General features: G+C 36.6%; 1 protein-coding gene and 1 non-coding gene across 2 annotated transcripts; one reads left to right on the forward strand and one right to left on the reverse strand.

Moving 5' to 3' along the window:
* The first annotated feature begins 1,499 nt into the window (after window positions 1-1,499).
* TRNAG-GCC (transfer RNA glycine (anticodon GCC)) lies at window positions 1,500-1,570 on the forward strand. Its single transcript has one exon. It is a non-coding gene; the product is annotated as a tRNA-Gly (tRNA).
* A 1,491-nt stretch (window positions 1,571-3,061) lies between these two features.
* Window positions 3,062-8,274, reverse strand: LOC147557919 (GDSL esterase/lipase WDL1-like). The gene is made up of 6 exons (XM_086659483.1): window positions 7,895-8,274; window positions 6,699-6,776; window positions 6,473-6,613; window positions 4,113-4,189; window positions 3,871-4,020; window positions 3,062-3,499 (listed from the first exon to the last, which is right to left on the reverse strand). The coding sequence occupies exons 1-6, from the start codon at window positions 8,003-8,005 to the stop codon at window positions 3,286-3,288; spliced, it is 771 nt and encodes a 256-aa protein (XP_086515609.1). The 5' UTR covers window positions 8,006-8,274; the 3' UTR covers window positions 3,062-3,285.
* Between the last annotated feature and the right edge of the window lie 5,767 nt (window positions 8,275-14,041).

Consider the following 14,041-nt stretch of genomic DNA (forward strand, 5'->3'; position numbering starts at 1 on the left):
GAGATCCTCAAAAGAAATCTTAAATATTGAGTTTCTTCTTGAGATATCTCAATATAAATGATGCAACATCATTTTGAGATGCAAATTGAGTGTTGCATTGGAGAAAGTATTTTTACAAAAAACTAAAATAAATTTAGGTGGCACTTTGAGTTTCTCAATTTGAGTGTTGCATTGGAGATGCTCTAAGGCCAAAATAAAACTTGAAATGAGGATTAGGTCCTAAGGTTTGTAGGCCCGAAGTCTGAAACTATTTTCTTCCTCCTCGTTGTGCCCATCATATATACACCCTAACCCCTTAAAAATAACCTTTAGGTTAATTAGAGTTGAGTTTGGGTGTATCATGGGCGAGTCCACATAGGGGCCCGTGGGGGCGCGTGCCCCCACGACCCTAATGTGACTCGTATGTGTTAAATTGCACTTGTCACTATATTATGTATCTGTAGTTCCACTTTTTAAACAGAATTCTTCTCTAGCTCAAGTGGTGAAATGCTTGGATTACATTGTGGTGGTCTTGAGATCGACCCACACACAACAACTTTTCTTCTTGAATTTCCACTACATACACTTTTTTCGTAGAATGTCTACTATTTACGTTAGTTGAATTGGTTTAAGATGACTGCTTATTGAAAATACTTTATAAAGTACAGGTTTGGTCTAATATTGGTTCTTATTAATTGAACTAATTCAATTTTGGCCTCTTTAAAGTGATCAACTTAATAAAACGACTTCTTAGAGATGATGAATTTTCTAAATAACTCCCTTAATTTTGATTATGTCTGATTTTTCAGTGACTTGTATTTTGGACTTCAAGACTGTTTTTTTTACACGTTTGTTATAGTAAACATGTTATTAGAAAGAAAAATTTATCTTTATTTTTTTTCCATTACGATCACTTGCTCTTCATCATCTCCACCATCGTTTTGTTAATCTTCACCACTATCTCTTCATCCCTTCCTTTGTTTTTTATTTTAATATTTTTTGGGAATGCAATCGGGGGAAAGATCCTCAAACCATATTGATGAGAAAATTATTACTTGTTGTACATCAAAATTACCATAGAATATCTAAATTATAAATAAAATTTTGTTGAAATTTTGATTTTTGATTCTAGCTTGATCGTATACTATGGAATTCTTTCACTATAACAAAAAGTGTCTCCATTCATAAAATTTACTGGCCTCGCCACTAGGTGCATGGTTGAGTTGAGAAAAACTAAACATGTGTGAAAGGTGCTTGAATTTGGTTTTATGGGTATTGTTGGTGTTACCAGTTTTATGTTTTTTTTTCGTATTTTTTTTTTTTATGAAGGTGCAAAGATCCTAGCTAGCTCTATAAATACCAGCAGCGTTGTTTTTTTCCTGAGAAAATCAAACCTCATAAATAAAAAGAAATGCTACAAAGTTTAGACTATAAAAGTTTAATTGGTAATGCTCTTTTGGTTAAATTAAAACATTTTTCTATCAGATTTGTATCGTTTATGTATATGATCTTCACATCTAGCACCAGTGGTCTAGTGGTAGAATAGTACCCTGCCACGGTACAGACCCGGGTTCGATTCCCGGCTGGTGCATTAGTCTCTCTTTTTTTGTTTTTCCCTTGTTTTTTTCTTAAAAAGATTTCTGGCATTTTCTTCTCAATCTCTTCCACATTTTTTTGCTCTTATTTTGATCAATTTTCAATTAGATTATGATTTCCAGGTCGAAGAGTACAAGGTAAAGATGAAGAAGAAGGTAACAAGGAAATCTCTTTCGAAGCAGCAAAACACGGCATAGACTCGTCGGAAATTTCTTGAACAAATGTAGGTGGAGTTGGTTTAAAATCCTGCAACTTTGAGTATTCATCAATGAAATGATACATATAATCATTAACTTTCTCCGTTTTAAAAGTTTCCATTAGATTTTGGCTTGCTTTTCTTATTGATCCGGCCTCAGACGGATTTGAGTATACCCCGTTTACGGCAGATTGATTGTTTGGCAAATTTTGTGTGAAGGAGAGACTGGATAGTAGTTTAGTTTAGGGAAGAGACCTCGATTAAAGAACTTTTCGTATTTTGACTATATGATTAGTTTGGGAGAACCACGTGATAATATATTTCAAGCTCACTGGCCAAGTTGACCCTTCCGCGTAAATACCATACCGATGTTTGCATTGATTTGGTAGTTTGGATTGCTACCATTCTTCTCTTCTTCAAACCAATTTTGTATTACAAGTTACGTTTGGTTTACTTAATTAATTTGCAGTATTAGCCCGGGGCTATTTGACCTTTGTTCGGCATGAGTGGGCTTTTAGGTGTCGTTGTGTGATATTGTTTAGCCCATCTGATAGACCCACTAACCAAAGAATTTCAATGCTCCGTCGTTCAGACCGACTAATGGAAAAAGTGTTCAGATGTGCTTAGTCTGAAGATGTAGATTTGGGCCTAATCCCCATGTTTTTAGTGGACTTCAGAGCCTAATTCTGAAGATGTGGCTTGTAATTCAAACTTCTTATCAATATGAGACTATTGTTGCAGTAATATTCTGGTAGTATCTGAAAAGAAATTTATGCAAACATCATACGTGACGGAAAATCAGAACTTTTGAAAATTTTCTTTTGAAGCGCCGATGCATTTGCAGTCTGTCGACGACCCTTCTCCAGCATCTAATATGGGTGCTAAGAGAGTTCTTGAGTCAACATTCATTGACCCGAGTCAAACTAACCCTCTTTTCGGTCGATTTTCGACAGCAGGCCCCAAAAATAATGATAAAGGTTTTTATGTATTTTGCCATTGTCAGAATCAATTTTTTGAAACTCAACACTTTGAAACTTTTTTTTTTTTTGTTAAGAGTCAACACTTTGAAACTAGGTGGAGTGAATTGAAACATCAACTGAGATTTCATGTGACTTTTTTTTGTTGAACAGATTCCATAGGTAACTTTTTTTTTTTTGTTGAAAATTCCATAGGTAACTTGGGAAAGGGAAATACTACCTAAAACTTTTTACTCAATTGTTATTGTATAAACCATGGATGTTAATTGAGATCTGGAGCGCATTCTACTTGGTTCCATCTAAGTTTTGAGCATTTTATCTTCGATAGGAAATAAAATTTTCCATACCTGAAAAAATTCTTACACTCAGATTACACTACTTGTGGAGCCGAAAAAGATGGTTTTTCTCATCCAAATAATCATACGTGAAGTGAGATTACATGTATGAGGTTTCTTTACCAATCCAATCTTTGAAGTTCTTCATAAAATATAAATTAATGCAGCTAGACCTACTGAAGAAGCATCATATGGTACTTTCTCAATCCCACTGGATATCCCTGTGAAAAGTCCATTCAGAAGGGTTTAAAGTCTCCTTCCCATTAAACGCGACGAGATCATACTTCGAGTTCTCTCCAAATTCAGTAGGCATGGACTTCCAGTGTAAGGATGGTTCCCATTCGGCTTCCTTCAGGATCTTCATTATCTCCTCCACTACTACTTTACTCCCCTCGGCAGAAAAATGAACGCCGTCCCTGCCAAAATGGACTCAGTGTCAGCACAAATCGAAGCAAAGTTGCTCTAAGAAAGTGAGTTTAGTTGCTATATTAACTCCATTGACAACCGGAAAGTAAGGTAATCAAAAGCACTAAAATGCTTTTTTATTCTGATTTCTAAGTTTACTGCAATGTTATCTTGCTGCAGGGAAACAATCGGGACCAACCTAGAAGAAAAGTACATCATGAACATGCTGTTTGATACTGATTTCTAATTAGAGGACAAGTAGACAGAGGTGAATATACAAGCCCTATTTGCTAAGATATAAGATAACATGATCGTACACCTAGTTGAATGAATATTGGCATGAGATGAAGATATGGTTGCGTAAGTGACATTAGAAACTTACGTGAAGCATGTGTTCTTCCAATCATCCCGTTTCTGAATCGCCGTCCACATATCAACAACCTTCAAATCCATCTCCTTGCATAGCTCTTTACAAGCTTCCGAGTATATCCGACAGTTCTCATTTGATCGAACTAGTTCACTAATCATAGTACTGCAACCATTACGACAATAGCTATTAGAACGGAGAATTTTAAGAAGCAAAAATATAATGAAAAAAATAAATTACAACAATTACTACCACACCTTGTTGATTGACGGAGTTTTTCCTCGTTGAGTGGAGGGCAACTAAGAAAAATAATGCGTGTTTTATCTGAAAGGCTCTGTTTACAGAAGTGATTACCAAATTCTGTTGTTAGAGTATGCATAAGATGCCATAATCAATCAGAAAAGTCAAGTAGAGTATGCACATATGAATAGACAATTGTTCTATAAAACCACTGGGAGGTAGCTAAGTTCGCGAAATTCCTGAATATAAGGTCTTGGTTAGATTCTTTCTAGAGGTCACGATTTCGAACTCTTAGGATCAATTTAGAAGCCATGGAGACAAAATTGTACTACTTTTTTTGAAGTCGACTACGATCTACGTATGTAGTTACATTTGGCACTTGATACATCATAGATATGATAAGTTCGATAACCGCCCACTTAAACACTAACAAGAACGGGCCTATAGCCCAACTAGACAATGGTCGAAAGCCCAACAATTTTATTTACACCCTAATAATCCTAATTCAAAGAACCAACAACTTTATTTACACCCTATTAATCCCAATTGTACTACTACTATTCAAAATAGGAAGAGTAGGTGGGGGTTTAAAACAAAGTGAAGTGGGTGAGTGTAACGCCCCAAGCCTTAGCAGTTGCCGATATTGTCTCCGCTTTAACCACCTCACACAGGTACGGGGTTTTGTCCTTGGCGAAGGCACCACAAGTCTACCCAAAAGGCCTCGGTACTTACTAAGCTTGAGCTTACACATATAGCCCAGTCTCTGGATACTCTTGTGAGCAATGTGGGACTATTACAATCCCCCACCCTCAGCGAAGAGCCGTCCTCGGCTCTGATACCACTTTGTAACGCCCCAAGCCTTAGCAGTTGCCGATATTGTCCTCGCTTTAACCACCTCACACAGGTACGGGGTTTTGTCCTTGGCGAAGGCACAAGCCTACCCAAAAGGCCTCGGTACTTACTAAGCTTGAGCGTACACCTATAGCCCAGTCTCTGGACACTCTTGTGAGCAATGTGGGACTATTACAATCCCCCACCCTCAGCAAAGAGCCGTCCTCGGCTCTGATACCACTTTGTAACGCCCCAAGCCTTAGCAGTTGTCGATATTGTCCCCGCTTTAACCACCTCACACAGGTACGGGGTTTTGTCCCTGGCGAAGGCACCACAAGCCCCCAAAAGGCCTCAGTACTTACTAAGCTTGAGCTTACACATATAGCCCAGTCTCTGGACACTCTTGTGAGCAATGTGGGACTATTACAGTGAGGTTGTTTATTGGAATACTTTTGGGGCTAAACAGAGAAAGAGGAGCATGCACACTGTTGGATCAAGTTTTTCATCAACGGCATTTATGCCTTTAAAATTTTCAAAATTAAAAATATCTTGTCTGACTGATGTGACAAAATCATCATCATCATATCACGTGAATCTTAAAAGGGTCATCTTCCCCACTTGCCTATGCGCGCCCCAAGATCTGATTTTGTCAGACCAAACATCTCATCTCATATTTATTGGAATCAATTTTATTTTTCCTCTTAAGGATGACCAACTCACCAGATGACCATCAATTTTATTTTTCCTCCTCTTCTACCTTTGCTTATTGAAAGATGGTCATCTGGTGAGTTGGTCATCCTTAGGAAAAATAAAATTGATTTCAATAAATATGAGATGAGATGTTTGGTCTGACAAAATCAGATCTTGGGGCGCGCATAGGCAAGTGGGGAAGATGACTGTTTTAAGATTCACGTGATATGATGATGCTGATTTTGTCACATCAGTCGGACAAGAGATTTTTAATTTTGAAAATTTTAAAGGCATAAATGCCGTTGATGAAAAACTTGATCCAACAGTGTGCATGCTCCTCTTTCTCTGTCTAGCCCCAAAAGTACTCCAATAAACAACCTCACCCACTTCACTTTGTTTTAAACCCCCACCTACTCTTCCTATTTTGAATAGTAGTAGTACAATTGAAATTAATAGGGTGTAAATAAAGTTGTTGGTTATTTGAATTAGGATTATTAGGGTGTAAATAAAATTGTTGGGCTTTCGACCATTGTCTAGTTGGGCTATAGGCCCGTTCTTGTTAGTGTTTAAGTGGGCGGTTATCGAACTTATCATATCTATGATGTATCAAGTGCCAAATGTAACTACATACGTAGATCGTAGTCGACTTCAAAAAAAGTAGTTGGGCTATAGGCCCGTTCTTTAACTCTCCCATATTTTTGGTTATTTCGAGTAGGTTATGGTAAAAGACCATATTTTTGGTTATTCCGACGGGTGTGAATACCTCCTGAACCGAATAGAAAGACACTGCTGTTTACTCATAAAGATCTACTCAACGTCATTATACTTGTAATAGGCTATATTTTGAATATGATACCTTCAGATGCATTCCAATCTTTCGCATGTTTTCAATGTATTCAGGCAGAGGTACATGGGGGCCCAAGCCAGAGGAGTGAGGTCCCATTGAATCATTGCCCCCGAAGTAAACTATAACAAGAGAAGGTTGCACAGGAGCATCCTATAAGAACAGTCATATGGATCAGTTTAGCATTAAAACTACTGAAGAAAGATATGAAAAATGCTACTCGTAAAACAAACAATACCTTCGGAAAAACTTGTTCAACAACTTGGACAGCACGCCTTGAGTTCCAACCACTATATCCACGCAATATGATATCTGCCTGAATGAATCACAAGCAAAACTGGGTTGCAATGACAAATAATTTTAAGCAAAAATTGTCATGAGACATGCCCATTTGTTCATGTTATGGTGATTAGAATGGAATCCCTTGCCGTTTGCCCTCTTATTACTTCACTCTAAGCCTGCAATTTTCCTAGCCCAATCCCCATATCACTTGACTAGGCCAATCGACCTTTAGAGAGTGGTTGATTGGACTTAGCATTTCAGTAGTGTTTGAGAAGTGTCTCAAACTTAGACAACTCTTTCTCTGCAAGCTGGTTTCTGAAAGGAAATTAAGTCGACGGGCCATACTTGGTAGTTGGTGCAGGTTTTGCATGGCATAAATCGACCCATTACCTCGTTGGATCTGTTATCTCCCCTCTCTGGACCTCCAAAGGTAGTTTTAGCTTCCCGGAGATCCATTTTCCAGTGCATTCTCGTCGTTAGGTAATCAACAAAGTTATCAGCTCTCTTCGAGCTTAGTTATCCGTAAAATCTTAACTTTTAGTAGTTATCCAGGAAACCTAATTTTCTATTACATCCAATGCAAGGATAAATTTTGATAAATCAAATGCCCTCTTTTGAGAATTACTACCTCTTATATAATAGTCGAATCCAGGTTGTATCACTCAGAAGGTGTATGTTAATAGTCTTTGCTAGCTCTTGTACTGCGTTAAATGTGTATATTTAGTACCTCAAATTGTTGGGGCATTTAGTGCCTTTGAAGTGGAATATCATTCCTACCATGTCGCTTTCCGAAGGGAAATAGGACTACTAGGGCTTGACAGACCCAACCGTTGACGTAAACTAGTAGGTCATACGAGTTAGTAACTACTGACGTTTACCACTACGAAGAAAATAAATAAAACAATCACAATTGAGTTTAATCTTGGAAGAATTTGAACAAAAAACTTTTAACAAATTAAAAAATTCAACATTAATGAAAATAAAGAACAAATCATTTATAATAATCTCTAACTTCTTTCTATCTCTTGTCTTAATTACAAATCATGTTGATCTATTTCATGTTTGGATCATTGAGAAAGAAATGGGTTTCTGTTTCTAAATCTGAAAAAACATGACCTAATATTTAAAACCTAAAAGATAGAACATATATACCTTACGAGAATAGATGTCAGCGAGAATAGCTCCCCAGCCACCATTACTGTAACTGAACTGGACAATTGAAGATCCAAATAACACAAACTGAGGTCTTTGTGGTCCTACCATAACTCTCTCTCTCTCTCTCTCTCTCTCTCTCTCTCTCTAAGATCTCTCTGTGTTTTCTATCTCTCTCTCTCTCGCTCTGAAATCTCTCTGCTCTTCTCTCTGATGAGAAAATGAGAGGAGTCTGTGGATAGATCACTAAAATCTCTCGTTTCTATTTCTCTCTCTTAAGACAAGGTTGGTTTTGGCATTTGGGTGGTGAGGGTTTTATAAGAAGCGCTTTTCCGCCCACGACGAGCACGAGAGCGAATGTCTAACGAATAATTTATGGCGCCTAGCTAGGTGAGAGTTTTGGTCATATTTTTTTGAGTTAATTCCTATATGGCCCCCTATTTTGTGATCAGCTTCCTTTATGGTCCTTTTTTTTCGTAAATTCAAATATGACCCCCTATTTTCAAGTAAATGTCATTACTACCCTTCTTAATTCTAAATTTAAAACATTAAAAAAAAGTTATTTCCACTTCACCCCTCTCTCTCTCTCCACCTCATCTTTCCCTACACCTCACCCATCTCTCTCTCTCTCTCCAATTCACCTCTCTCTTTCTCTCCAACTCACCTCTTTCTTCTCCAGCAAGGTCGCCAGCCGGAAAATTTTCCGGTCGGCGACCTTGCCGGAGAAGAAAGAGGTGAGTTGGAGAGAGAGAGATGGGTGAGGTGGAAATAATTTTTTTTAATGCTTTAAATTTAGAATTAAGAAGGGTAATAATGAGATTTACTTGAAAATAGGGGGTCATATTTGAATTTACGAAAAAAAAGGGGCCATAAAGGAAGCTAGTCACAAAATAGGGGGCCATATAAGAATTAACTCTATTTTTTTTCCTTCTTTCTTGTGAAGGGACCCAATTTTAGGTGTAGACGCGTAGTTTCGCGTTCCGAACAAATTCTTTTGTAACTCACTATGATATTTAAATAAAATGCATTCAAAAAATACTAGAGAGCAATAAAAAGTAATTAGATTCTAGGTAGAAATCTTATGTGACTTGACGTGATTCGTATTTATAATGATTCTGATTCATTGAACCACAATAAACCATATAAAATTTCTGTTCGGAATCTCGTAGTTTATCTTATTCCCTGACATTACTCATTCTATTATATCGACCCATTTCAATTCATGATATTTGACTATCATATTTGTTTGATTTTTTGATTTATTTGCTTATATTTGAATAAACACTATCAAAATATCTATTATAATAGACTCCTTGCTTTAACCTTCCTCTCAAAATAGTTTTATGCCTTAAACTAGTCTACACCTATGAGAAACTTCTCTTAGATACTGACAATGAACCACATGATAATGGTTTTATGGGTCCCTAGTAGTTTTATAAAGAGGAAAGTAAATGGGGTAGCTAACTTTATGTGATATGTGATAGTCTTTCACAACAAATGGAGGTAGGGAAAATCAAATTGGTATTTTGGGGAATGTACATGATAGTTAGGTTACAGTTAGAATTGAATTCAGTCAGTCATGGGAGTCATCGTCATCATCTTTGATTAGGTTGTTCACACCCAACTTTTTACATAGTTTTAAATGTAGTAGTAAATGACCTCAATAGTACTAAGATATGATTTAATAATAGGAGGTCAGTCATTGACTTGTATCCTAATTCGAGTGCCTATAAGGTTTTTCATCTTTAGACGAGGTCAGGAGGATCTTGAAAGTTCTATAAGCGCCCCCTTTATTGCTTACAAGGCCTCTTTTACACATGAATCCCCACAATATTTGCATTGGAAAGTTTATTAGCACCTCCAAAAGAGTTAAAAAGCGCTAAAAGAGTTAAAAAGCGCTGAGGGATTGGGCCCTTGGTCCAAAATGGGGTCTAAAATGAAAATCCCACCCACGATTGCCTAAAAATGAAAGGGAAGTCCAATGTGTCAGTTTGGGGTTCAAAATTACGTAAAGAGCCCTTGGAAAATAAAGTATTTACCGTTCATGCCATCGAAAATTACAAAATTGCCATCGAAATTTCTCGGGAAACGATTTTTTTTTCTGAAAAAGAATCTGACAACCCGTCCATCAGAATCTGTACTGTTCAGAAATTTACAGAACTGCCACCGAAAAATTCCTGGGAGAGTATGCGAAAAAGGGACACCTTTAACAACAATATCAAGCCGTAAATTTGCATAAATAAATAGATATAATAAGAATATCAAGCGCTCCCACATGTGTTAAATCCCAGGGAGAATATGCGAAAAAGGGACACCTTTAACAACAATATCAAGCCATAAATTAGTATTGGCCCTGACTTTTCGGGGGCCTTAGGCTAACGTATCGTCGGGACTCCCTACAACGTACGTTGAAAAAATGATTTATCAATCAACACTTCATTTAGATTATTAGTCTTTTGTTTTTTCTTAATGAATTGATCTATAGCTCTTCATCCCGATTAACCAAATCTCAACCTAAATTTTTTTTTTCGGTGCCGGAGCCATAACAATCTAATGCAACAATAACACAAGTATATACTAATCAACATAAGTATTTCAACTTACTAGAAGTAACAATAAGAATCTAAACATAAACAAAATTTAAAAAACAAAGAAAAATTAAAAGAATCTATGTAATTGTGTAATAAACACTTGTAGAGGATAAAATAGAAATGTGATTGAAGTTTGAAGAGAACTTAGAAAAGAAATTATAAGAATATGTATTTAGTTTAATTTTTGTTATTCTTTTATTTAGGTGTATTTTAGACTTCCATGAGTAGTTAATTAAGTTTAAAATGTCATGATTTTATTTTGTCTTTTAAACTTCCTCTTAATTAGGGAGGGTTTAACACGTTTAAGTTTTAACACTATAACTTCATTATATCTATGATTTTGTCTAAAAAATTATTAAAAAAAAAAATGATGTAACTCATGGGAGTCGAACGTTAGATCTTCGGTTTTTTAATCAACTTCTATACAAACTCTTCTGCCTAAACAAACTCCATGTAAATTTGCATAAATAAATAGATATAATAATACTAGTTCATATATAAAAATTATATAAATTAAGGGACCCTCAAATTTGGAGCCCTAGGCGGGTCGCCTAGGTCCAGGGCTGGCCATGAAGCCCTTATAACACTCCCCTATTGCATGCAAGGCAACAAATAATGACCTTACAACTTCTCCATTCGGCTATCTCTCTTTAAAAGGTTCAAAATGCCTCCACCATCCAAAGAAAACTTAAGAGTTCCTTAATTAACCACACTCTGTTTCTGACCGCTTCAAACTTCTTTATTATTGGGACGTCTCGAAGTCACGTCAATCTATTCCTCTATATTAGCCAAAGATTGCATATGGGTTTAACGTAATGAAGATTGTACCAGACCTTCCTTTATACGCCCACCTTCATACAACATGAGGGGTGTTCCGTCAGAAGCTTAACGAGGAAGCCCACCAGAAGCCCTTCACCCCCAACAAGTCGCAAACCCAATAACCTTGGTATGCTTGCCAACCCTAGTCTTCCATGTCAACCTACGCGCACTCCAGCTAGTTGCGCGCCCACATAGCCAGATCATTAAAGATTGAGTTAACCTAATCCCTAACAATTTTCTCCACGTTGAAGTCATGGTAGAATACCGAGTTTGGCACTACTTTCGAGGAGAATATGTCATAACCGTTTCTAGCGGGAACAAGCAAACTAGGAATGGCGTACATCGTAGGGTTAAGCTGCTCTCTCCGAGAGAACACCGTTTACTACAAATTCTAGTAAGAGCATGTTATTCCGGATTTGATCAGCCCCGCACTCCAACGGTAGTTACTTTCGTCTAGCTATATAGATAAAGAGAGCCTCACTCATTGGAAGGGGTTCACAAACTCTTACTCGAAAACTACTTGAACTTATTCTCTGATCAACACACGAGAAGTCTCCTATTTCAATCACCTCTTATGTACCTACCCTTACAGGAAGGTTTCGGCTAGAACTCTCATACTCCACTCTTCTCTCATCTAGCTAGCCAAAGAAGGATGTTCCGCTCAGAAGTGTTCTACTCCACCTCATCGGATCTCACTTGAAGCTATATGTTCCTCTTATCTATCATGATCCTCCACCGACCCAGTGCAGCTGAAGAAAGAGTTCCCATGACTATGGCTGGAAATCAGAAACTACCCCTACTCATTACTCCATATAGCCGAGTTCCGATCACTCTACGAGTTGCGCCACACCCCGACGCTACGATCATGCTAATATCATCAGTGACTTACCCTTACTCTCTTTATCTTTCTCTATTGAACTTGGTTATTGTCTTGACCGTCGGAGGGTCCTTGTCGACATCATCCCGGTGCCTTTGAAGTTCACAGTTCTGTTTCTCTTGTGTAAGTCTACCAGGACAATCGTTTATCAGTACCCGTTTCCTACCTGGATTTTTGCCTACCCAGCTACCCCGACTATCAGGTTCGAACTTCTGCCAATTTACTCGTCCACTTGAAGGCCCGAAGCCTAATTGTTAGTGCCCAACTAATGATCTCTCTAACTGTGTGACTTTCTATCTGTCCACATCCTTCAAAATCTTTTTTTAGTTGCTGAAAATTTGAATTGGTGTTTCAATGAATTTATGAGTCAAAAGTCTATTTGTGTCGTCTAACATGTCTTTATCTGTCCATAACTTTCGTCCAACGGATCTTTAATTGTCCATAACTTCAAAATAAGCTTAAGGTCCAAAATTTTATGGACCCTATAAGAGTTAGAACATGAATATTTCAAAATTAGTATATCTAATGTTTATGAGGTCTGGAATTTCAAAATAAGACTTCTCATAGAAACGCCAAATATGTCATCCCTCCTAAAAATATCAAAACCTAGTCAATATTTCATTCAAAAAATTACTAGCGAAAGTTTCTTTTTCTAAAAACTATTGATTATATCATTTTTTTCTTCATTTAATCTCCGATCGATCTTCATCGCTTTCAGGCTTGGTCTTTATCTCTTTCTCGAGTCATATTTTTTTGAACCGAGTTATCCATTTGAAATCGCAAAAATTAGAGTCTCATCAATCTATTTGAGTTAGTAACCTCGTTTACCTCTTTAAAAAATTTGATTTGTATGTGTCTGATCAAGAATATCATAAACCTTATTTTCTTTAATCTTCTTTTATGAAGACTACTAAGATTTATTCATATATTTAATGACATAGTTTGCTTCCAAGTGTTATTCATTGAATGTTCCCTAATCGTTTTTGACAATTCTTCAGTCAGATATAAAACTCATAACAACGTATAATTGCTTCATAAAATCTTGCCAAAGCTTCATATTAGGAAAGCTTCTTAAGATCTTACGAGAGCTTCACATTTCACAAGATCTTACAAAAGTTGCGGAAGATAAAATGAAGCTTCGTAGTGCAATATGAAGTTTGATGACATTTAAGATATTTTCCATTTACAATTTCTTTAAAGAGTATAAACTTTATAACAGTACGAAGCTTCATAAGATCTTGCCTACTGACGATCATGCTTCCCAACCGGAAAGATGTTCCTGATAGTGAATTGAAAGCATCTGGAATCTTTCCAGTGACTAAACTATACGATAAAAAAATGTTCAACTGACCATGTGAATAACCTATTGAATTGGTATACCCGGTAGGTTTTAGGGAAAATAAATAAAAAAAGTTGGTAGGATTGAATCGAACATTTTTTAGCTGATTTGTGGTGCTTCCTTGTCCTCTTCCTATAAAGGCAATATTTCTCTACTTTCTTGCTCTATTTCATAAATAACAACTTCATTTTCAATAGTCAAAATGATTGCACTTAGATTTCAATAGTCAAAATGATTAAACTTAGAAAGGAAAACACTAAAATTAGAGAACGAGTAACTGAATTAGATAGATAAGTTGAAGATTGTAATGTTAGTAAATATATTTAACCTTACATGCTTAAACTAATCATGTTATAAGATGATTATGATGAAATCAAATAACATGAACAAGCATACTTACATAAACTCCAAAAGATTCATAGAGATGAAATAATCACGGAAGCGTACCTTGATCCATAACTAAAAGATGGTTGGGTAGGGTTGATCTTCCACTTGGTTCTTCTTCTCCTTAGAATCTCTCT

Source organism: Eschscholzia californica, unplaced genomic scaffold (genome assembly GCF_041429995.1).
Source record: "Eschscholzia californica isolate CP2 unplaced genomic scaffold, dmEscCali1.0.p SCAF_2, whole genome shotgun sequence".
Classification (NCBI taxonomy): domain Eukaryota; kingdom Viridiplantae; phylum Streptophyta; class Magnoliopsida; order Ranunculales; family Papaveraceae; genus Eschscholzia; species Eschscholzia californica.

What these genes read in the sequence shown, in the direction of transcription:
- LOC147557919 (XM_086659483.1), bottom strand. Translation starts at nt 8,005, where the DNA reads ATGGTAGGACCACAAAGACCTCAGTTTGTGTTATTTGGATCTTCAATT. An exon ending in TTGAACAAGTTTTTCCGAAG is followed by an intron (nt 6,614 to 6,698) that starts GTATTGTTTGTT and finishes CTGTTCTTATAG; the next exon opens with GATGCTCCTGTGCAACCTTC. An exon ending in TGGAAGAACACATGCTTCAC is followed by an intron (nt 3,500 to 3,870) that starts GTAAGTTTCTAA and finishes CCATTTTGGCAG; the next exon opens with GGACGGCGTTCATTTTTCTG.